At 38.0% G+C, this 26,874-nt stretch overlaps 1 protein-coding gene and 1 pseudogene across 7 annotated transcripts in view; both read right to left on the bottom strand.

The window, feature by feature from the left end:
* The window catches only part of Liprin-gamma, a 128,243-nt gene that overhangs the window by 93,039 nt on the left and 8,330 nt on the right, over positions 1–26,874 (bottom strand). For 2 of the 7 annotated variants that reach the window (XR_011448368.1, XM_070313100.1), the window contains one exon: positions 20,366–20,546. Coding sequence is in view for 1 of the 7 variants with exons in the window: in XM_070313097.1 (XP_070169198.1) it covers positions 642–696 (55 nt within the window). In the remaining 6 variants the exon portion in view is untranslated. Of the gene's footprint in view, positions 1–641; positions 1,184–7,882; positions 8,303–20,365; positions 20,547–21,619; positions 21,651–26,874 lie in introns of those variants that run through there. The other 5 variants (XM_070313093.1, XM_070313101.1, XM_070313097.1 and 2 more) reach the window with 5 other exon arrangements.
* Positions 9,450–25,742, bottom strand: LOC138942663 (uncharacterized; annotated as a pseudogene).

The raw sequence follows: 26,874 nt of genomic DNA, 5'->3' as shown, positions 1-26,874 counted from the left end.
CGAGCGAAGGTTTCGTAAAAAGAACGTATGATCCGTAAAGAAAATTTTTACGGAAAATTATTTATAAGATACACGAATGTAGAAGCACACTGCCCGACAATATACTGAAATTATACGGAAAACATTACCGTCACACGAAACTACGATTTACTCGGCTAGAAAAAAATTGCATTAGCCTTATCCTTGCCACGACTCTGTTGTTAACAGACAATATATGTTTATAAAATGTTAATCGCAAATTGTAATAATTGCTTGGAATAATTACGAAAGATAACGACGATACGTGGAGCTATTCGTACCGCTACCTTCCTACTCGAGCTTCGCCGTGCGAATGATAACAACATAACAGCGAATCAAAATAATAACGCGTTATATGCCGTATATCGTCAATCCCATCCTATTGTTGAAATACTAATTACATATGAGTATCCCCATTCCTATGTTTACGTCACTAGGGAAACAAAAAACAAATCATTGTCGGACAATGTACATATGTATAACATATAAAAATAATATATTGAGAATATAGAGATAAAGAATATATAAAATATAAAACACACAGTGGATTAAAGCGGGATATCGTAAATATTTACGGCGCGTCTTTTTACATCTCGTCGTTCTCATCGATTTTTATTGTGTACCTTGTCGTATTACATGCTTCCCCTCGACGAGGATGTCCTCGAGTGTCATCGGCATCGTATCGGATCGTCGTCAGAGTGCATTTCAGGATCGCCCCTTTTCTAATAGTCGTCGTCGTCGTCGTCGTCGTCTGGGAAGACGGGCGCGAAAGATTCAACCGGGTGGAAATCCAATAACGGATCTCGTTGCGACGGGATTGCGCTTCGCAAGCGAGGGTCGGAAAAGCGCGAGAGCGTCAAAAGCGACACGATCCGCAACACGATCTGACGTCGATTTACGATGATGTGTTAATGAGCGAGGCATGAGTAAGTTTATCCGCGCGATGAAAAAAGAATATTCGACGAGAATAGAGTCAGCGAATAGCTTCGGAGAAGTAGTATATAAAGGGCGAGTCGAATATTAAACCGGCCAAATCATTCGTTCTTCCGTCGTATTTATTCCGCGCAATTTACCGGGAAAAGCGCCGCCCGATCTCTTTCCGCGTCTCATCTTCGCCGGTCCACGACGCGAGAAATTCAACCTGATCCTTACAAATTGTTTCGATTTCCGCACAGAGAGAGAGAGAGAGATAGAGAGAGAGAGAGAGAGGAAGATAGAGGAAGAAAATTGCATCAAAATTGCCCGAATATAGAGCCGGGACTTATCTGTAAAAATGTTTCAATTCTAGATAAAAGACATCTAAGATATCCTCTAATATACTTAAATAAGAAAAAATTAACACGCGCTAATCTAAAATTAAGATAAAAAAAAAATTATGTTAATTTGCTCATCTCTTTCTTTAATAGTACATTTTTAATTAGTTTAGACGTAAGATAAATAAATCTCGAAAGAAGAAGGCTCGCGGTTCCGGTTGCTCTTGGGGTTGCTCCTAAAGACGAGTGAACGCGATTTATTATCGACAGGACAGCCGTTACTCACCGTTCGCGGTCGAAACCAGGTCGAACGTCCGTTACAAGCCGCTGGAATTTAGCTTCCAGGAGCTATTGATCCTTCGCGGGGTAACATCGCCTCGATCAATCCGACACGATCGCTTTATCTTAATTCCCGTTTAGTTTTTATTTCGCCGCGCGTAGTATTAGCTGTCGATGAGCAGATTTATCTTATTCCGTATATTTCTAACGATCGCGCTAGCGTATTCATCGCTAATTGTACACAAGCGGAAAATTATAATTTCCAACATTGATTTAATATTAATTCGCTAATATCTCCACTCGACATTAATCTTTCGATTAAAATATTCATTGATATATAATGACGTGACATGTATCGTTGGACAATATTACGATTGATTTACATTCATTCTATTGTCGATTGAAATCTCATAATATAATATCGATGAATAAAATTAAAATGCTGCGCGCACACGGCACAAATACAATTAATGCAAACAAAATTTTCTTTTAATGTGGGAGCTACTTTTTCGAGAAATTGAATTTCTTATTACGTGTTTCCGAACGTTTACTTGGCAGATATAATCGCTTTTTATCTTTAATAGAAAAAAATAAGATAGCCGCATTTAATATATAATAAATGTTTTTTCATCAATGCCTGCAATTTCCCGTCTCGATTCGATGCTTTTCAGCAAAAATGGTGGTGAAATTAGTCACTCGTCACGGTAAAAAGATGACTTATGAATATGCATGCTGCGCTTAAATTCGAATGACGTGTTTCATCGGTCTTAATAGTATGCGGCGATTTAGCAGATGTGACGATTCGCACACACAACTACCGCGTTGATTCGTACACAAAAACAATCGATCTCTCGGCGATGTAAATCGATCTCTGCGAGTATCGATGCTGTAATTCCACCGACATAATAGCCGGCGGAATAAACGATTAACATTAATACCGTGGATGTCACATAAACATCAGCTTTCGAGACGAGATCCCCAATCGATATTCCCTGAGCCAGTGTTTCTCAAATCGAAGATATTTATATTATTTATTTATTTATTTATATTTCCTTGAGAAAAAGATAGAAAAATTAATATCACGTGCGAATAAAAATATATATCTTCTTTTATCAAAATCGCGAAAATTTTTATGGATCTTTTCATTTGATCAAAAATTTAGTTTCAAATAAGCTGAAACAATTATCGGAAAATTTATCAGAATATTTAAAGCGGGAAGTTTCAAAAAGTGACTAAATTAAATATGTATTAAAGAAAAATTGACGTTAATATTCTTCAATAGTATTATTTTTAACATAGAAAATAAATATCCTGGTCTCTATGAGCAATTTCCCATTAAATTATCATCGCTTGAATGAAATTGCAAAACAAGAAGCTCATGAATAAATCGACCAGTTCTTTAGAATTTCCGCCGTCCACTTTTCGCTTCTCTCTTCGTTATTGTATCAAATCGCTTTACGTGACACTTTAGCAAGCTTACATCGAAATACCCAGAATAATTAAAGACACTTCACAGAAAGTAACAGAATTGCTATTGAGAGATATCTGATAATAAATTAGAGCTTTTGTAAACCTGCATAAAATGAGAGGATATCGCGCTAAAATTCTCTGATATTATTCCATATTTATTTTATCTAAAAATATTTTTCTCCCATTTTTTTAAAATTTTATTTAATTATTAATATATATATATATATATATATATATATATATATATATAATAATAATGTATATATAATTTACTTTGTCGCACTTTGTTACATATGTATATAATTTACTTTTGGTAACACCTTTGACAAAAAGTTTGAAAAACAATTTGCGTCAGAAATGTCCGTTTTCATAAATAAATCCTAAATCCCATAAATCCTTCAAGTACCACAATCGTCGTGGAGAACAATTCAAATAACCCCGCAGTCGCGGAATTAGCAATGAAATCACCGTACGGACGATGTACGCTCAATCTACGATAAACGGAACACAGAACCTCGTGATGTTTCGATCAAAGGGCTCGTCCGTCGTTGTAGTACCTAATAAGCAATTTTCCCCGGAGAGATCTCACGGCGCGCAGCGAGTGGGACCGCGAGGGACAAAAGGCCCCCGTGAATATGTACAATCGGCCACCTCGATTCGCATACCGACGTCCGCCTCTCGTTTTCGTCTGTTCGCGCGCCTTTCATCCGCTGAATGAAAGAAGAAAAAAAGAGAGGAAGCAAGAGAAATCGAGGGGACAGAACGAGAATGGTGGAAAAGTCTGCTGCCAACTAGAACGCAAGCTACCGTTGTCATCCTTTTATCGCGTGGTCGAATTCTCGGCGATCCTCTCTCCTTCCAGTCAACTGTCCCCAGTAACCTACCCTCTCGTTGCATCTCCCCCTTCCCTTCCCCCGCGTCCTCCCTCACGTCAAAGTAAACAATACTCCGACCCTTTGTGCCCCGCGGAGAGTTCGCTTTCTCTCAAAGTGGATTCACGATAAATTTCTTTTTCGGGGGTTAAACGCACACACGCGCGCATCGCACTTCTCCTCGGTTTTCCCTTTCGCTCTCGCTCCGTCACCCCTCGCCGCCGCCGCCACCCTCTCCCTCCCGACCACGGACGGTCGCCCTTTCTCATTTTCTCGTCAGTCGATGGGACACGCAACCATGCTGAATGTCACGGTGCAAGCGAGCGAGGTGAATGGATTTCTTTTTTAAACGCAAAGATAAAACACAATTTAAATTTCTATTGCAATATTTGTAAGGCGAAATAAATAAATATATATATATATATATATTTTTTTTTCTCGTCTTATAGTAAAATAATTTTCATACACGCCAAAAATAATTTTCCACAAGTAAAAGTAGAAATTATTGACAGAATTGATCAAAGAATACCTTTTATCTAGTGTCTGCCAGCTACATTATAAATTGAACTACTCGCCGAAAAACGAATTTCCGAGTAAAAATTGTTTCGCGCACAAAAAGCTGCGTTTATCTCAACGATAATTCCAGCCTCTCAAATTACGCCTCTCTCGATAGTACGACCGCCGCGCACAATACGCCGGAAAGAGCGAGCCGCTTTTTCCACTCAGTCATCCCAATTTCATAAATACCGTATACACCCTATACGCATCTCAGTTTACGCGCATTCGCGTCTATCGGTATAGAAAGCTCACACGTACGCCTGCGCACACGCGCGATCGTACGTATTGGCGTTCGCGTGGGTGTTGGTACGAGCCCGAGGGATGAAACGGGACAGCGTGGCCGAGGAGGGCAAAGAGCGAACCGCGGGAGAGAGGCCGACAGGGGTTTAGTTTGCGGGGTTAGGGTTTCGGTTTCGGTTCCCTCCTCCCCCTTCCTTCCGTCCTCTCCTCTGTCTCAGCGCATCCCCACCGCGTCCAACCCCCTAATGCCATCGCCTCGGTGCCGCTACCATCCCCCCCGCATGCGGCTCGGCGAAACCGGTAGAGTGCGGCGCGAGGGATGGCTGGGTGGATCAATACTACGGCGGGTCGAGGGGCGAGCGCTTGGGCGAGCGTGGCACGCGCATACGCCGGGCAGGGGTGGATTTAAGGAAAGGGACACCCTACGCCAATTTATTTCCGTCAACGTCTCTGTTGGTATTCCTCCTCTTCGATGGAACACCGCGGATCATGATAAACGCACAACTATCAAATTATAAGAGAACGTTGTTTGTAAAAGGAAGAGAGACGAATAATTTTTTCGTATTCGGTGGAAAGATAGTATTTTTATATTTTACTAGAAAAAAAATTATCATATAAACTTACATCTCTGAGAAATATGTTTTTATATTTTTACGTAAATCAAGTATTTCTCGTGTAACGAGGTTTCTTTGATGTTTCGCGAGGGAAGCTAATTTTAATTTACAGTCCTACAGAAAAAATTGAAAATAAGAATCAAAGAATTATAAGTTATACTTTCTAATAAAATCATGTATTAGTTATATAAAAAAAAAAAACGATGCATTAAAAGGCCTGGGCATATACCTGAATTCACCGCCGTGCGTTAGAGGGCGAAAAGAGTGGTACGGAAGGGCGCCGCGTGAAGGGAAAGGTTGATTTATTAAAAATGTAGTCGAGTGCGGGAAGAGCCGATTTTTTCGCCCATTTGGAGACGTGCGATGAAACATCGTGCGTCTCCCGTGAATTATCGCGACGGACGATATCAATATGTCTCGAACACAAAGATCGGAAATACTAACGAAAAGCGTAACACTGTTAATTTTGTACGAATAACGCGCGGTATATATTGACGCCATAAAATATGACTTGTAAATATTTTTACGCAACATATTATGGTAAGTTTTATCGATACACGCGTCTTGCGAAGCGAGAGATTTCCCAAGCGAGAAAAATAGAGTTTGAAACGATCTGTAAGCCGAGGTAGATGGAGGGTCGTGCAATTCTGCGGGATACCTGTGGCTCCACACGGCCATCGCCGCGCGATGCTTTTTCGCTTCTCTCTCTCTTCCTTTTTTTTTCATTTCCCCGTTTCGTCTCTTTGTTTTTTCCGCGTCGAGTCATATTCCAGCCGACATTATCGTGAATATCGACCATAGATTCGGCTGTTGATAACACGACTTCACATTCACGCGCAACAATCACACATGGCTCGAATACTTGTGACAAATTTTTAAGGAATTCTGATTTGAGAACGAGTTATCGTTTGAGAAAATTAGTTTTAACTCTAACATAGCACACACGGCAAAAACACGATATTTTCCGTTTTCTCTGTAACGTATAATTTTTTATTCATATATCGTCCTATAAAAATTTTTTTTTTAGATTAGATATTTAAATTAATTAAAAAAAAAAAATGCTTCGATATTAAAGATGAATTATGCACGATATATTCTAAAATATATTCTTTCTCTCTTTCTCTTCCGTCTGAAGAAAAAAAAAATTGCAGATATTCATAGGTTTCATAGATATTCATAGATCGGATTGCACAGTTCCAATTATCCGTGTTATACGCGGGTGCACAGTCGCGTATTTCTTGTCGGCGTAAAATTGCAGAAAATGCAGAAATTGTCGAAACAATGACGGAGAATTTAGCAAGGTCGTTCAAGCGTGCAGAGAAGGAAATGACAAATCAATTTTGCCGGGTCAAAATCGCTTGGAGAATTAAAATGTTCTCTTTTATAAGTCCTCGCTATTATTCATAAGACGTTCTTTGACTCGCCTTAAAAAAGAAAAACTCGCGTTATCGTGCCGCCGTTATTATTAATATTACCTAGCTGCGAATCCAGGAACTTTTGCCGGCGATTCCGAGGGACCATGACTCTTATATATTTCTTATTTTTTTCCAGCTGAAAAAGTTTTAACGATAGCTCGTCGGAAATTCAACTGAAATTTGCTGGACGCGATGTCTTTCAATCCATTCTCGCGAGATTCAAGATATTTTATTTGACGATATGCATTTTCCAAAATGGATCACATATGTATGTGATCGTTCCGATCTTGATGCATTTTCTTTTACATTTTTTCACTGTCTCGTGTACGTGCATATACTCGAGATAAATTCCCAACAGATATCCTTTTACACGGATGGTTATGCGCAAAAGCCATATGCATACTGAAAAGAGTCTCTAATCTCTTGGATATTCCAAGAGGAATTAGCGCAGAGTACGCGATATTTTTAATTAAAAAATACGTACATAAATATTCGCGAACATCTATATTTTGAGCTAAAAATAAATTTACATTTCGGAAAATTCGCAGATCGTCTGTATCCACATTCCTGGCGGTATTTCGCGACTATTGTCAGATTGCCGTGTATACAATTTCCGTCGTATTGCGTTTGCGTTTATTATAGTAAACAATCTCAGCGCCAACAACAATTGCTCCTTACGCCGCAACGATTCTCTGACGCGAAACTTCGCCAATGAGCGAAACTTTTAATTACTTCTATACCACGAGTGTGTTTATAAAATACACCGGCGTTTAATTGCGAATCCGCGCGAATTTCGAGACAGGGGGAAGGGGGAGACAGACGATGGTACGTATCATCTGCATGCATTTGATTATATGAAACGTGTCCGATATTTATACGGCCGGTGAATATTTTATTCGCACAAAACTATCTCAAACGTATCGCAATAAGCAGCATTTCTCCGCTGCGTTTTCAACGAAATTCGGAGCGAAATGCAGATACCGACGATACGGATGAGAAGTGTGGAAGCTGTTATCCTTTTTATAAATCTCGCGCATGAAGAACGATCTCAGGAAATAATACTTGCGCGAATAGAGATATTTCGGGAATAAATCTCGACGCAACAATTTATTACGTCGACCTTTCGATTTATGTCGATTTTAAATTTATTTTAAATCGCATACTTCATGTGCGTCGTTGCTTTTAATTCGTCTCCTCTCTTTCGTTTATCTTTTTGGTTGCTCCTCTTCATGGCACTCGCAAAAATACTTCTCATATGCAACGACACTCGGTTAACTATATCGCGCACTAATTACTAGAGTAACGACGATAGCACGGCACCTAACGCGAACGAATTCATACAACGCTATCTTTATCGTTAACGAATATGCGCACGTCGCAATAACGCTCGAATTAACCTGTTTTATACCCGACATTTTGCGTATGACTTCAAAAATCACATCCGCATAATCGCAACCTAATTAATCGCGCGGATAGATAATTGCAAAGTATCTAATATACGGGATAATCGCGTTTCGAGAGACGATAGGAAGGAGCGTCTCTCGCGCTGCTGCCGACTCACTCGAGGCTCGCGATACGAATGAAGGCCACGAGCCAAGACACACGCAAAACAATGATGTATACATAACAATAACACGCTACTAGCAAAAGTAAATACTTCGCGCATAAATAATGTTTGTTGATATCACGAAATAATTTAACACACACACTCTCTCTCTCTCTCTCTCATTATAAAACAAATTTATACCGTTGACAGAGCGTTATCAAGTAGATTCTGACAGGTTTTAAATTAAGATTTTGTTTGCTACGCGACATAATAAATAATTTCAGGCATCTTCCAAAATTCCGAAAGCAACATATAAGTTTATCAAAGTATCCCGAGTGTGTAACGCCTTTGAAGCTTAATTGCAATGAAATTCTTGCGTGACAAGCATGTCGATGCAATGATTTTTTTTTTCGTAAAGTTTCGTAAAGTTAAAGACGCGGAATGGCGAACAATGTTACGACGCGCCTGAGAAGCTCATCGGCAAACTTTTAATTATTTTCACGCCGCTCTCGCGTACAACATTTACTTGATGTAATGACAATACCTTATAAATAAAAAAATCATTATGTGTATTTTTCCTGTAAAGAAAAATTTTTCAATCTGCTCGATAAAATACAAATCTTTTTTTACATAAATCCAACGGTGAATCAACGTAAAATAAAAAAGATGTGCTTGTGATGTAACAATAAAAAACGTTTATCCAAGATTATTTAATGTATAAAATTGAAAAATAAATAATTCTTTAAAGTTATTAAAAATTGAAAATGAAAATTATTTTATATTTTATTCATGTTTGAATATAATCAATGTCTTGTTTTAGTAAATTAAGATAATGCTTGGAATAGATGAAGACTGCTAATGAAATTCGACAAAAACACTATAATATACGTCTTACTTTGAAAATTTTGGGACATGGCATGTTTCGAAGAAGGGCGCTCTTAACAGTGCGTTGACATGTGCGATCGTCTATTTTGCGTGCGGGCTCGCGTGTCTCTCGTTAATAAAGTCTCTTATCGTTGAAAGCGATGCTGCTCCCTTACACCGCACCGTCGCGAATATGCAACGCGCGCTTATCCAGGCATCTTGTCTCTCTCGCCTTAAGTAAGGGTCTGATAAAGTGATTCCAGTCTCATCGACGAAACCAAAGATTAAACTCTTGCGAGACGTATATATATACGCACAGGCTACAAACCGAAAGCCATAAACTGACGGCGAGTAAGCACATACGGCGATAATCGCGCGGTTCAGGTTTCGGCCTATGAAATTAATTATGGCATCTCTCGGATCACGGATATTGATTACGGCCCTCTGTAGACATTAATATCGATGGCTACATATTAGATAGCTTCTACCCGAACCTATAATTATTGCCACGCTAAAGCTAGGTGATTAGGCAATAAGAAAAAAATAAGAGATATTTCAAAAAAAAAAGGGAAAGGAAGAGGGAAAGAGAAAAACCGCGTTGACAATAAAATAAAATCCTTTTAAAACTTGGTGAATAATTCGTTAATACTTTTAAATATCACGCTTTTCTGACAATTACTACGGTATGTACCACCCCAATCCGTTACGATATAAATTATTATCCGCAATTATACAATTAAATGAATGTAAATTATATCTCCGTCGAAATAACGGATTAAATTTTCCAACAATTAAATATTAAACGATCGAATCAATCTCTCTATCATTCCGATGATTACGTGAAAATTTCCCTCATATTCAGGAATGTGGCGAAAAGCTCATCCAAAATGACTGATATCGAACACGAACGTGTAATCGCGATGCAAATTGCAAACGCCGCAAAATATCCCGGCACGCAAAATGCACGGAATTGCTATAAATTATGCGTATTAAGGATCTCTCTGTCAGGCATAATTCGGTCGCGGTGGTCAGATATATTTGCTTAATACATAACAATGTTCGTTGCTGTGTATAATTTGCCGTCGTTTTCACCGTGAGCTTTCTATGTCTAACGATCGCGAAATTATACAGTCGACTTAAAACGCGAACGGGGAGAAAGACGGACAACTTTGGGCTTAAGGTGGTTCTACATAAGCGTATCGTATGTACTTTTTAGCTGTTATCGATTTCACCAAGGGCGTGATTTCGTACACGGCATTTCTCTCCCTTGCCTACAAAAACATTTTTCATCCAAAAAAAGCTGCGTCTTTTACGTCAGGAAGACGAAGTCTCCGATAAACGATTGATATAGCGCGCGAGAGACTAAAAAATACCGTACTAAGAGAAAGAAGCGCAATTACATTCCTATATGAATTTCTTTTCCTGAAAATTGGAGGAAAAAATCAAATAAAAAAATGTATATACATATATATGCGTGTTATATATGATTATATTATAATTTTATATGTATCGTTTGCTATGTGATACACATTAAATAGACATTATTTTTTTTTATATAAAAAAAATTTTTCCTTCTTTCCTTTTTTCTTGGAATAATAAAACAAATATTTTCAATATATGTATATAGAGACTGTGAAGCTATAATCCTTATCTAAAATAGATTCTCTACGGTATGACCAAGTATTTTCCTCGCGATGCAGATATCTGTCTTATATTTGCATTCGATCCGATTGCAGTTCACATTGGTGATTACGACGACGATAGGGATGTCGAAGTCGCGTATTATTTCTTTTGCCGTTCAGAAATATTTGACAGGCAATCGATCAATCGATGGGAAGCGGATCAGGAAGCGGAAGTTTCGATACACGGAAACAATCGCGCGCGACCGCGCTTCGACAACGAGGAGGATATTCCATCACGCGTTATCTCTAGATACGTGTTAGCGCTCTCATCGCACAGAGATGATATATCTCACAATGCGCGCGCGAATAAAGCTTTAATCACAAATTATAAAGTGAAGCCGCTTAAATTGCACTATGGTGAAAATTAACGTAGTCTGATAACAGATAGTGTAGCTAGAAAGGAGTGAGAGGATGAAATATTTCCTGCTAACCCCAGCAATCTCTCCATGGTTATAAACGCGCACCGATAATAAAGCATCGGATTAACAAAGAACTGAAATAACTTTGAATAGCATAATTCCACTTAATACCCCCTATCAATTGCGTATAATAGATAAAATAATTTTATTTTGCACGCGTACACAGTTTCTCACAATTTTATATATTGTATGTTATTTTATATTTTGTTTGCATTTTTATACACGTATAAAGTACTCGAATTAAAGAGGGAAGGAATAAAATAAAATATCTCTAATTATAAACAGTTCCCGCAGAACTTCTCAGAATTTTCACACAACGAAAAATGGAGAAAACTCAGATGTAAGTGCAGTTTCGCGCACCAGCTATTCCATTTACTTATACACGTACACGAATAATCTGAAAGGCAGATATAGTATACGCAGGCTATCCACCGAAACGCGCGGACAAGAAATTAATTACTTTTTTGCCATCGGGAGCTCCATACATCCTCCCGTTTGAATCGCGCTCGTATCATTTTTATAACCGTCAATCAAACGCTCTTCCATGGATTCTTCCCTTTGGTAACGCGGATCGCGCTAGAGTACACAGATTCATCGTAAAAAAAAAAAAAAAAAAAAAAAAACCTGCCTAGAAGAATGGCCGAGAATCACAGATATCTAATTCGGCGCCTCGTTGAAAAATCCAAGAGTGAATCTGGCGAACGCTGGGGATTCGACCATTCGCGGCATTCGTTCGAAGCCGAGGAATTTCACTTACGCGACGTTCAGCGAAATTCTTACGTAAGGGGAGGCTGTCGTGATGGCCGGTAGTATCCTTCCAACCGATTTATCGAGCAGACACGACGCCGGTCTTCCTTGCTCGCGTGCGTCGGGGTTACACGATGCATCAAGAAAGAGAAAGACAGAAGGCGTGCAACGCGGATACATCGCGCACGTAACGCAAATGAAACTTAAATGAGTAACTAAATCCTGCGGATCACGCGAGCACGATCCCGTCGACTTTTATTGGCGTTTTCGAGAGTAAAGATCGCGGGGCGCGCGCTCTTGTAATTTGATGAATCGCCGGTCGTAAGAGCATGAAAGGCGAATCCTATCTTTCTCCCTCTTTATCTACGTCGTCGTTCGAGAGGTTGGCGCGAACGAGCGATCAAATTATACGGATTTATCGCGGCTCGCGTAGCTAAACAGCCTCCTCGTACCGCTAACTGAATAAAGCTCCGCTTTGATAATTGGCGATAGTGGTGCGAGCGCGAATTCGCGGTCACGATTCGGCAGTAAATCAACGTCGTTGTTTCGAATCAATGGCGGTTGATATTATTATTGTCCAGATAATGGCCGGTTAAATATCCTAGATTCATTAGACAATTATATCGCGCAATAACGTATCGTCGTCAAATAAAAGTGACGCAGTCGCGGATGAATAAAGATCTCAGAAACGATACACGTGTCTAGACGTACGTATATTTATTATCGCGCGATTACCTAATCACGATCTTTAAAAATAACAAATGCTTCTCTCTTCGCTATAATTGTGATTCCTCTCCCCCCCCCCCCCCCCGTAATTACTCGTGAAATTTATTCGTTTACGATTCGAGCGATGACGTCACCGAATCAACTTACACCAATGCGGACAAACTATGTGTATTGATAAAAGGATAGGGTGCGGCCGTGCAATTGAGAAAATTGCACACGTATCGTTTTCACCCTCGTGTTTCAGGGGGACCCAGACTGCAGGGTACGAGCGGAGGAATCTTCCGACAGTCAATATGTGGCTCTACCAAAATAAATTTAGGATACAGAATGTTCCTGTGTCTTGTGCGTGCTAAAGGAAAAATGGACTTTAATAAATAATGCTTTAAAAAAGTAGTCGAGCCATCATGGTCCAATTTCTAAACATAATTCGAAAATACGATATTGGAGATACTTTTTTTTTTTCAACGTTTCTTCTTACGAGTACCGTGCGAATTTTGTCTAATTGCCCATCCTTTTACTACGATTCGTTAGATTTATCGTCGCGATGCTCCGCTTGCTCTTAGATTTAGTTTTCTCCTTCTTAAATTATCTTAGAAAAATCCACGTAAAATAAATGGAAAAATAAGAATGTGTTATTTGTTCCTCTTAAAACTTGATTCGCGCTAAAATGCCGGCGTATAATTTACAGCGTAATTAGATCTCTTTAAATATGCACAATAAAACACAATCTTAAATTTAATCCAATTACGCTAATAAATCTAAGATACGTTCTCTCGTAATAAAGTTTGTCCTAGAATAATTTTATTTTCACTAACGACGGAAAGATTAATATCGCTAAACGACAGACTTTGGATATTTTCGTTCATACTTTGACGGAATAGCATGCGTCGGTCAAATATATATATATATATATATATATATATATATTTTTTTGTATTTGTTTCGCGGCGATTAATAGCATTATTCCGTATCGCTTGCAACTGCTAATAGCGATCGTGCGAGCATTCATCCTAAATGATTCGGAATCTCTCGATGGAATGTCAAAACGCGTTCGCCGTCAGAAGCCGCAGTGTGGTGTTCTCTAATTATTCGAGGATAATTAGAATATCAATAATCTATCGCCGCGTACGTGACGATGCGTGTTTGCGCGGCTATTGTTATCAGGTCAAACGATTCCAAGTGTGACGCTGCGAATCATCGTGCGATTTCGTCGTGTAGCAGACAAACGCTGATACTCATTAATATCTGACGCCTATGTAAGAGAGAGAATTGGAAATTTTCTCCAACGATAAATTATACAATAAAGCGCGCCGCGTTAATGCACTTGGTACGTTCGCAGTCGGCGAAGTTGAAGATAAATTAGCTCCAACTTTACGTACCGTACTTGTGAACGGAGAGGGAACGGGTCCCGAACGGCTTTAGAGAAACGGCTTCGTAATTTCAGCACGTTTTGCGATTGACAAACGTTCCGCAAAATTTCCGCCAACAATTTCCACGCTCGCCATTGTCCGTTCAGTGGCATCGGCTAATTTCATCGACCGAACACGACGCCGCTAACGAGCTCACCGCGAAACGGACGTCCACGTGAACGGGATCGACATCAAGGTCAGCAACGAGGGTGTGACTCGAAAATCACAGGTGTCATCGCAGCCTATAATTATACGGCGACTCGTGTGTAATCGGCATCCCTGGGAGGTGGCGAACAGCGCGGCCAATTCGGCCAACCATTGATTCGTCGGATTCATCCCCTGTTCGTGCTGACCTCCGTGGCCTGATATTCCCCTTCGAAAGGACCGGTTCGGCACCGAGGCCACGTGTTTACCAGCCCCGATCTGGGAAAATATTTTCTCCCGTCGTCGAAGGGAGGAGATTCTAATCGTGTTCTGGATCCTCTCCCTCCATTCGAATCTTTTCTTGCGAAGGGTGCCGCAGGTCTCTATTTCCCGTGGCCGTGAAATTAAGGGCATCCCCTTGACATTATCCCCTTGATATTAATTAATGAACCGAATCGCGATTATCGATTGCGGTGATTATTTTTACGAAAAGTATGACGCGTAGCGATTCTTGAATTTTTGTAGAATAAGATTTAATAATCCTCGACTGTATCGATTAATTGCCAATATTTAAATGCTTCACTATCTATAAATAGTCACTTGTATATTACACTAAAAGTGTTTTAAAATATATGTAAAGAGATCCAAGCTTTTTTCACATATTTTTTGTATTTATATTTATAGTTTATTTATATTTTAGAATTTAGAATTTATATTCTATCTACATCTTATTGCGTTAAAATATTTTCATTTAAAAAGAATTTAAAAATTTCTGGAACTTAAATGTGTAATGCACACACATATTTTATATAAAATGCATTTATTAATTCTATCTTTATCTTTATAATTTTTTTCCTCCTTTCGATGTTGAAACAAAACGCTAGTTTTAATCCCGCCTACTATCGTAGAGTCAATCGCGTTTACCGTCATCAGCTTTAGTTGAGAAAACGATCCGTTCGTCGAAATCAAGAGAATCCTGTAAAAGCTTATTCCTGGATTATCGTTATCCAATTAAGGATTCGCAATGACCTCATTGAAATGCAGCTTTCTCCTTCGCACCCATCGAGCACGACCCTCGATCGACCAGTACCAGCCATAATGGTGTATTCAGTGGCTTTTGCTAGCCGGGCCGACCTGAAGCCGCGACGCGCGGAGCGAAGTTTATCGACGAGCTTTTGACGAGCGGTCACTCGAATGAATAGAGTTCGAATTGTTGCCAATTGTTTTCGATTCATCCGTCGTCATTGGCATTTCGCGCTCACGGGACGGCTATTGGAACGTATAGAGTAGATTCGTTAATCAAAATGAACATTTACTACGATGTATTCGCAAATGCGAGAACGATCACCAGATATCGTCCCGATAAATTATTACTCTCTCCGCGCAACGCGACGAAATGTTCTTTAAATATTATTTATAGAACTATACGCGTCGCGTATCGGATGTCTCATCTTGGATATATCGGGCAGAACTAGAAATATGAATTTTTGAAGAGGCACATTTTACACAAAGTCGAGGTGTCACAAAATGCGACACTCAGCCCGCCGAAACTTCGACGCGCATCAAAATTTGATAATCTCCTTTGGAACGCATAAATACGGAAAGAGTTAAAGGGCAGTCTGACGAAGCATTCGGAGCAGTGAAATCTGTTTATGCTAATGCCGTGCCTCGAAACGCGAAATCGTGAAAATTCCTCCCTCGTCGGTCGCACATCGCACCGTACACCGGAAATCTTTCATTGTCGACAATTCAGACAATTCGAAGCTTGACAGATCAGTTTCAACAACGGGTGTTATTAATTCGTGTCGCTAAGTCGACGCCTTGGGAGTTCGACCGAGTTTTTATCGACGGGCGTGGTGTTTCGATCCGCTTCGTTTCACACGTCACTCGCGAACCTATTCAGGATCGCATTACAATTCGAGTATAACAATCCGATAACGTCTCGCGTAAAATGATTTATGTATTTATATGTTTACGTGTCTCATTCGTGTCATATTCGTCTGATGAAAAGATCGATACATTACGAATGAATAAATCCGAAAATATCACCCTTTGTTTTAACGTGTTTTAGATACATGTCATTGAATAGCATTTTGCAACGCTAACACATAAATCTTTTTGAATTTCAAACAGAACGCGTCAGCTGCTTCGAAGCGTAACTTTGCCATAGATTTTACAATTCTAATTTTATTTTACATATATTTATAGAGAGTGTAATATTAAATCTTTCTTATTTGTATAAGAATATAAAGACACGGTTATTATTATTTATCTGGATAAAAGATCAGAGCATTATTATTCTTTACTCGGTAACAATAAAAATCCAGTAAAAAAAAAAAAAATGTAGCCAGGCACCCTGTAGCCGGTAATGTCAGTGAAACAAAAGTTTTTGCTACTTCAACTGAAGTAGCAGAAGCATTAATCGTATAATTTTTTTAGAGATCGAGCACGCAACGTGATGAAAACCACATATTGCGCTTGTATGTTGGCTCTTCGCTGATGAAGCTACTTCAAGTCTCTATTTCCGTTTCTAGCGTGACAGTGTCCGCGCAGTAACGTTGCGTCGAGTGTCTCTAACATCAAGGAAAACTGCATCAAGCAGCGTCGTCTCCTCAGCCTCGAGAGGCATGCGGAAGCGCGTTTTAACACGAAGGGAAGTGGCGGCCCAGTTTCTATACGCACATGGGTATCTATGGTCAGAGACAGCTGCTAGCTTTGACGTATGGCCGCAAGAGAGAGGTCAGTTGAAGTACAGCGTGTCTCCTTCACGCGTTAACGACGATGTCGGCGATAAACGCGTGGTGTCGTTTAAATTGTATCTTACACGCGTCTAAAAGATGCTATCTCAAATTGATTTAATAATAATATATTATAGAAAAAATGTACACCATCACACGTACGTATAAGTATTCTTGAATCTCTGTGTCGCCCATAGATTCTCTAACTCTCTTCAACAGTTTACGCAAATCTTTTGCGAATATTAAAAATAGAAAGTGTTATCTTGCGAGAGAGGTCAAATCATGTAATGTGTAATATCTCTCAGTGTAAAAAGATGATCACTATTTTTTTTGTGATAGAAAATGTCATAAATAACATCATGCGTGACATAAGAGATATATATATATATATATATATATATATATATATATACTATCTATATATATATATAATATATATTATTATCTACATTAATTTATATAAAATACGTGTAAAAATCCTTGTGAAAAACGACAGTCTTATATAGTAAAACGTAAATTGCGATTTCAAAAGAATTATCACGGAAACATGCTATTAGATTATCGCATTTCCGTCCTAATCAACCTTTGGTAATGACCGCTATATAGTTAGCGAACGATAAGTAACGCAACTATAATTCTTCTAAAATAATTGTTAGTTTTCTTGTGAAATCTTTTTTAATAATAATAATAATAATAAAAAAAAAGTCACACATATCTTTCTTTTCCCTTTTTCTTAAAATGACGATCGCTTTAAATTACACGCACTCACCGAGATTCGACGTGTTCGCGTAAAGGTAATAAAGCAGCCAACGGCACCATCGAAACAGCCGGACAACCGGACGGTGAAAAACAACGAGCTCGATCATCGTCACGTGAATGTTAGATCGACGATCGGCTTCGGTTCCGAGTAATGTGATCCGCGCATCGACGATCCGCGTACTGAAGTGGCCCACATTTTATAAACGCCGGCGTACCACTGCATAATATGTGGGGACCATTTAACGAGAGAAAAGGAGAGCGGAGAGCTGAGAGCGAGCGAGAAGAAAAACGATGCGCGCTCGTATCCCCTACTTGAGATCAAACGAATGACGCCATTCGTAATTAGGATGAAGATCCGGATGCTGAATCTCCCGTGCCCTTGACGTCACCCACGAATCTATAGAGGAGACTACAAAATGATGTAATGACGCCAGACGATCATATGACTTTTAAAAAAATTTTTTTATTTATTATTCCTCTCCTTTCCCCCTCCTCCCTCTCTCTCTCTCTCTCTCTCACTATATTCGTATATATTATTAGTTTATATTAATTAATATCGTATTAATATTAATTTGTATCATATTAATAATTTTTATCCTACCCTTTATATTTCATCGACTACCTCGAGTCATATCGCAGAAAAAAACTTATCGAATTCCGATAACAACAAATGCAAAATTATTCATAAGGAAGATTGCTCGCGTAATGAACCTGGCGCATCCAGCTCGCGATTCAATTTGAAATGGTAATGATGAAAGTAATTAACGCGCCTCAATGTGCTACATCGGGCTCGAACAAAGATAGTAGATTCGCGCAATTATTAAATTTGTCTCGCGGAGTATTCGCTGTACAATGTTGACGAAATAGGGAGAAGTTAGTTTATTAGCAATGTTATGAAGGGGTTATCTTCCTATCCGATGTATATTGTACATATATATATCGCGCAAGACGAATATTATTTGCTCAGTGCTTCTGTTATGCGGTAGTTAAAACGTCATCACATCTTCAAATTGCGTTTACCGTCGAATTTCTGTCGCGCGTCATCATCTCGCCGACGACATCCTCGCGTAATAACGGACGAATGGAGGAATAAAATTAATAGCAGCGAATAGCAAAATGTGCGAATCGTAGTAGAAGATTTATATTTATTTCAAGTTTATATTCATTAAACAATTTTTTAACTTTTTCGGAAATTTTTGGGAGGAGACGATTCGGTTACAACTTTATAGTCGCGATACGATAGGATATTTATATAAAAAAGCTATATGGTGGTTTTGGCACCCACTCGAGAACACGACGCATAAACAGGATATAGCCGGACGCATCGGGAAATATACGCGGCGCGAAAGGACACCGTTGGACAACATTATGTTTGTAAGCTTACATTGTCGTTTTTTCCCCCTTGGACACACAAACTTTATGCGAGACATTATCGGTCCGGCAACGCGCCTATAAAAGGATTCTCAGAATCAAAGGATCCTACTGGAACTCGCAAGATCCCCGCAAACCCGACACATTCTGCAGAAATAGTAACCGGCTTAGCTTGTTTACGATTCCTCTCTTTTTGCAGTTGTCAATGCGCGACTATCACGCGATAAACCGTGATCTTCCGTCTTTAATAGTGGTTATAATTTTTGAAGGAAAACGTAAATGTCGGATGATCGGATCCAATAAATTCGTAGGCAGATGTCATTTGTGATAACGATTCATATTGTAATTTATAAAGATACGATAAAAATTGCAGCTTTAAAAAAGAAAATTGAAAAATATGATTTATTGCAGCGTTATGATCATATCAGATTTAAAGCAGCGATATCAATTCAATATATATATATATATATATATATATATATCCTTTTCTAGAATATATTTTTATTAAAAACTTTATATACCATTAAATGATTCTGATGTTACGTAGTCAAATAGAGACTGAAAATAAGATTTACAACAAAAAGTCGATATATTTGAAATGTATGGGAATGAAAAAGAAAAATATCCGCGTTCTGTGGAGAGGTAACACGTCGCAGCTGAAATATGGAAAATGAAATATTGACAGCTCACACTTGACCCACATGCGATATAAAGAGCGAATGCCGTGAAGTGCTGAACAAAATGCATGTGCTCGCGTAATAAATGAAAAGGGTGGTGCTCGCGTGCCCACGCAAAATGAGAAATAATTGCAACGTCATCCATAAATAGAATTACGGAGAAAGGTTAAAAAACACATAGTTATTTAATCAATAAATATAATAGTTTTTCCACATTAATCGTATTAAAATCAAAATTACTCGACTTTTAAATCAGATAAGTCGTATCAAACGATTATTCATTCGGTCACGAATAACATTATCGGTATCGCGCTGATTCCTTTAAATTGCTCGTCCTTGTGCAACCTAGCCTGAGATATATATGTATCTTGGGAAGCATTGCACGCTCGACTTGTCAATCCCCGACCCCGTTTTCAAAGGAAATTTCGTATCTTACGACCGTTACGTCATCGCCTCAGAGATACCAGGCCCGATTGGCACGTTGTTTCCGATTCTGACGTATATAAATTCTCTTGGCGATTCCGTCTCGGCACGCTGCAACGGCATAGAAATTGCAACCCTTACCTGATCACGATTTCATGAATCGGCCACAAACTCTCCCGGCGCGATTTCCGGCTGCACCTGGCACGTATGCGCCGATGAAAGCGGGTAAGTTCACCGTTGCATAATGATCGAGTAAGTCGCACACCGACCTCGTCTCTCTTCCTTAATGCGGCGAGTAACTAATTCATGAAGTCCTCGGTACCTGCAAGATTATGAAAATTATGTTAGCCTCGATAGAGCCGACACATCACGCAAAAACGCGATCTACTTCTAAATCTTTAAAAAAATGTAAGAAATCTTAAGTTGTGTTTTTTTATATTTTTAAAAAGACATCAGCAGAGAATATATTAGTCACTGTAACAGAATTATGGGTAGTAAGAACAGAAGAAAATGTAACTTTTGTTCCATAAATATATGAGAGCATAACATAAAAAAAATTATCCATCCAAATGTGCCGTGTAAAAATAGCTAAAATTTCCGTGTTGTAAAAGTGGTCCTGTCATCGCATCTATTTCTCATTCACGAAACGCACGTGCGCTCTTACAAAAATGACAGGGGCCGAAAAAATGGAACGATTCTTGAATCGGTTACGTTCAAATTTCACGGTACCTCCGTTTCACTTCCACGTCACGTTTCGCTCGAAATCGCAAAAAGAATGGCAGGTACGGTCGGGAGAGAACAGACGGTGGGAATGGAGGAAGAAAAAATAAAAATAACGCTAGCAAACTAATAATCTAAGCCCATAAACTCTATTTATCTTTTTTTTTTTTTTGTTCTCGTATGAAATGGGAGGCGTTATAATATAAACATATGTTACTTCGCCTATGGGATCAAGGAGAGACGAGCTTTAATAATCTCGCGCGAGACGTACATACACGTATCAGCTGACTCTTCCTTCGCAAAGTGATGCGGCAAAATCGCGAGTAACAAACGCGTCCGTAATAAACGCGGTTAGTAGCTTACGATACTTGATTCGTCTTAACGGAGGGTTTTAAACTCGTATTTTCCGTGTCGTCGCAGACTCCATTAACAGCAACGTCGTTAGCCGAGCTCTGCCCGACCGACCGCAACTTTCGTCGGCGGAAGAAACCCGCGGTGGCGACGCGTCCTCCCGTTTCGACGGCAACAACGTTAGAGAGATGGGAAGAACTTTTCCCCTCGCGGTTCCGTAAGACAAAAGTCTTACTGGATATAATATCCTGCAGCGACGTATCTTCCAGTCAAAGAAATGGCGAAGAAATAATTCAAAAGTTTCTCGCGAAACAGCTTGCGTCGCTCCCGTCATCCGTTCCTCGTCTCACCCAGTCTGTTGAAAACGAATTCCTCGGAAGTATATTTGGCGAACTACAATATATGTAACATATTACATCGTAAATATTAACTCGTGAAATATAATCAAATCCTCTGCGATTAATGCACATTTTTTTTTTATACGTCTCCCAAAGGTCTCAGAGATCACATAAATCGTATAACGGGACATACAAAAAAAAAATATATATATATATATAAATATGCAAATTCTATAAAATGTGTATTGCAAACTTGCGTGTTATCATACGACGCGTTTTAAATATATCCGGAATGAAGATATTTTCTCTTTAGTATATCGATCGTCGCGTTACGCGCGCTGTCGGCGGTATCGTTATTACCGTTGCTGCACATATATATAATTCGTGGGGCAGATTTATTCCTTTTTACATCGCGTTTTACTACTACTTTCGTGCGGAGGATGTTATTCCCGGCGCTCTCTTTCTCGTAGCGAAATGCGAGGTCGATGCACCATTGACTCCGCGCGCGCTTCACCTTTTCGTCCAAGAAAGATCGTCCGCCGCTTCTTGACCCTAGTTTGCATCACGTGCCACGGCAAGTGGGATCAGGTACCATTTATCCACTCTAACCGGTTGCGATGCCGTAATTCAAAGCCGTTTCGACGACGGGCATTGTTAGCGAAGGAAGATATCAGTGTCGGTTTAAAAGACAACGTCGAAATGGAAGTCACGTCGGCGGAAAATAACTTTCGCCTATCGTCGAAAAAAATATTTCGCTCTGTCACCTGGTAATAACTACGGCTCGACGCGTTTCATACGCATCAAAATTTGTATACGAATCGAACATTGTGATATAATAGATCGGATCTAGAGCAGAAAGAAAAGGGGGAAAAAAAAAAAAAAAAATTTTTTTTCTACGATACCTAAAGTTTTAAATATAATAATATATCATAAAACTATTTTTCTTTTAAATAACCTATTAAAATTCTTACTTATGGATAAGAGTCAAAGTTTATTTATTTAACGAAAATTTCTCTTTCTTTTTTTTTTTTATTTCCTAAAAAAACGACCGCGTAAAATAAAAATATTTCGGATACACATGTAGCGGAAAAAATAATTTGACTGGAAGAGCGAAAAGAGAAAATAATATATATTTCATAAAAATAACATTGCATTTTGGCTTTGTGTCACGTTGGGGCGTATAGCTTCCTAAAGGCCGAAACGGATCAAATTTATTTGATACGGCCAATCGGGCGATCTCTCGTTATTGTAACTTTATACTCGGTTATATATTGGATATTGGCTAGAGCTGTGCGCAAATTTAATCGGCGAATTTAACTGACATTATCCCCGCGAACGTTTATAGATTCAATTAGTTCATCATACTTTTCAGAAGATTATAATGCAGCTTCTCTCTCTTTACTGGAAAACGTACATTTATTTCTATCTCATATTCTTTCAATTCTTTTATTGTGCCAATTTGAAGATCAACAACGCTAGAGAATCTAATAGCATTTGTATTTATATAAATTGGCAGAATAATTGATTTTTAGTTTATGCGGTAATATTTTTCTAAAAATTTAATTTAATCTTGATATTAATAAATACATATATTTTAGATGCTAATTATAAATGCTAATGATTTCTTAGAGCATCCAATTGGCATTTTATAATTACGTTCGTTTTTTTCCTTTCATGTTATTTATATATATATTTTTTTTATAGTAAATCCAGTTTATAATGTTTAGTTGGCCTCTCTCGATATAAATTTAATTTTCTATAACCGTTTGAACACCTGATTCCAGGAATTTCGGGATATAATTAGCATCTAATTTTAAAATAAGTCAGACTTTATTTTGCACTACTGGCGAGGGCTAACTTAATCATCTCCTGATGACACCGCGAGCATTGTCAGTCGACAAACGATATCAATGACAGTGAGATCAGTGCACTTAATCGCCAGTGGTACATCAAAAGGAGGGAAGCCATTCTGTAGCTCGGTGATACGTATTGTGCCTAAACGTGCCTTTTGTCATTCAATTGATCCTGAAATGTGACATCTGCGCCACAGGAAAACCAACACGCAACGATCGTGTCGATGGTGTCTTGGTCTCGTGAATCAAAGTCCCGTTGAAATATCGCGAAGAGAACAACGTGAAATCTTAGAAAGAGAAGAATAATCTATTTCTTTTTTATCTTTAAATAATACAAAAAAAGCTCATGTTTTTTTCAAAGATGAATGGAGCTCTTAAATCCAATATATATTAAAATTATATATAAAATTAACTAAAACAGAACTTCTTTTCTTCTTTGAGAGAACGCAATTAATAAAATAATTATCTCAAGTTTTTGCATATTTCAACGAAAGGACGCGCCATCGATATTAGATCACACGGTAAAATTAAGGAAATTTATAGCCGCGCGATTATATCACTCCGGTGAAAAGCGCAAGGTGTTTGTGCATATTAATTGCAATGCTACACTGTATGCGCTCAATTTAGATATTGCGGGAAGTAATCGCGAATTCGAACAATGCGCGTCGCACACGATATTTAACGCCCAGTCGTTGTAATCTCGAATATACATGCGTAAAAATAAACATGATACAAGACATTGTGTTTTTCTTTTTATATTTTAGCTATTCTAAATTTAATAAATATCATCGATTCTGCCTCTCACGCGGCGCAGATGAAACGAAATTTTCCAACGACCTGATTTAGACATCGAATTTCGAGGCTACGTAATAGTATTAAATAATTATTGACGAAATATGACAGGTGTAATTAAGTAATAAATTAGCGAAATCGATTACTGTGGACTAGAAATATAGTACGTGATATAAAAAGATATTTTTAAATAAACTCTCTAAAGGGGCAAATTTCGTAGGAAAATTAAAATAATGGGAAATAATATTTGAAATAATAATAATCAACTTTTTAGTCGTATTCTATTGAAAAAATGCGGAAGAAAATGATATACTTCGGGTTATAATTTCTCACCTACTTTTGTTCTCTGAATTTTCAATCTAATATCTATTTTGATATTTTAAATCAATAGTTTTTAAACTTTTCGCACTTGCGGCACAGTAGCTTTCTTCCTCGGATTTGGTGACGTATCACGCTATATTCGAGAAAATATTCTAGTATAAAAAACTTGGTATTTTTAATCTTTTAATTTATGTAATATATTATTTAATATACATTTATAGACTTATTTTATTTATCAATACTAGACGTTATATATTCTACTGGATGTAGTCCCTGTAATTGTATTAATTGAATAAATACATATATTATAGAACTTTCGCGGCACACTTTGAAAATTCCACGGTACACCTTTCGAGAATCATTAGCTTTAAAGATACAGTGAAATCTTTTGTGAAACTATTCAATTTATAGTTTTGTCGAAAGTTTCTCTTTCAAACCTTTAAGTGAGAAATTGTTCGTTTACTGTCAATTTGAAGTACAAAATAGGGGCTCAATTCTTAAATTAAATCTAACAAAATTCTTTAAAATCCGTAAACCATATGAGAAGATTAAAGAATAAAATTCCAACTTGGAATACTATAAAGAATATTATTGACTAAATATCACGCATTTTACAATTCATAAAAATATCTTTATAGTATAAAAAGAAGCTTTTCAATCTCCTTGGTATCATCTTGACATACGTGTATGCATCGATATATCTTCCAAGGAAACCATAAAAGCGTATCGTCAGGATCATGCGTAGTGTAATTATATCATTACTATTGAAAGGAATCCAATAGCAGCACGGGGAATATTTAATTATATAGCATAGAAATATTATAGGAACGTTCTTACGTGTGTACTAGTCGCAAGGTTAATCGATATTAGGTATTCTTAGTACGAAGAGAGGCATATCGCGCCGTTCGTCGAGCGACGGTGAAAATTTATCGTCATACAAATGCTTTTAATAATCGACGTAATATAAACGGTTTTACTTTCTGGAGAATTCTTCGGCAACGTTTCGCGATACGAAAGTTCTGGAATTTGGACGGAGACTTGTCATATTTAACGCGATTCCTTTTTCCGATGCTGACCTCGCGAATTATTCTGATCTCGTGATGTTCTTTTACAATTGCCGATAAAATCCTCTTGCTGTTCCATTGCCACGGATTAAGCCGGACAAAATTTCAATCTCTCGCGGCCGAGAAGCTCTGTCATCCGTACAATTCGATTAGCAATTTGAAATGATCAATGCACGTCTCGAAATCTACATAAAGTTTAGCACTTCTAAAGACAAATTTTTTATTTTTTTATAATATTATTATTATTTTACAATACAAACTACGTGCGTTGCTTTATTAATAATTATAAATCGTTCGGATCATAAATATATCATAAAAAAACATTTGAAATCTTTAAAAAAGAAACTGTTACAATTTATCTCGTATTTTTTTTTTTTTTTTTTTTTTTTTTATGGGCTATAAGAATCGATATCTTACAACGAAAATTCAATTACGAAAGTAAGTAAGCACGATGTGACAGAAAAAAAGATCAATAGCGGGCTTGAGAAACGGCGGACGAGAGTTTCGCGGATTAATAAGAGGAAAAAGTTAATCTTAACGGGGGAATAAAAACGCGATTTAATAGCCGTTCTCGATAATAAAATTAGCCGTTTAACCGGTCTTCGATGCTTCGTTATCGTGAATTTGTTGCCTTTTTTTTTTCTTTCGCACGATATTACACCCGATATTCGTGTAACGCGAAGTTTTTCGAAGCATAATGAATTTTCTTATTATGCGGAAGCACGTCACACATGCATATCGTATACCAGATTTTCGTACAATAATTGCATTTATTCCGCGAATAGTATGTAAAAGCTTCGAAATATGAAGAATATGGATATTGATTATTACAGGAGAAAAGGATATTTTTGATCATAAAATAATTTGACAGTTATTAAGACAATATAAAAATAAATATGTGTCACTATTCACACAAAGAATATGGAAAGTGTGAATCTGAAATAATGGTGAAAAATCTGAGACGTCTGTTTCAATTGTAATTACTAGCATGTAATAATTATTCGCCTGTAACGTTGACTTACCGTCGCCTAATTAGATAAGACATCTCGGCGATTAATGAGAAGAGATATAAATGCAATAAATCGTGAGAATGTTTCGAGTGTGCAAGTCGAGGACATTAAAGCACCGCATGCACAAGGATTTTTAACTTTCCCTCGAAATGATATATTCTTATATAAACATCGGCCAAGCATTCGAAATAGGATGAAACG

The sequence above is a fragment of the Polyergus mexicanus genome, unplaced genomic scaffold (genome assembly GCF_030449975.1).
Source record: "Polyergus mexicanus isolate NDT 795.1 unplaced genomic scaffold, iyPolMexi1.0 SCAF_23, whole genome shotgun sequence".
In the NCBI taxonomy this organism is placed as follows: Eukaryota; Metazoa; Arthropoda; class Insecta; order Hymenoptera; family Formicidae; genus Polyergus; species Polyergus mexicanus.
This window is presented reverse-complemented; position numbering and strand designations above follow the sequence as displayed.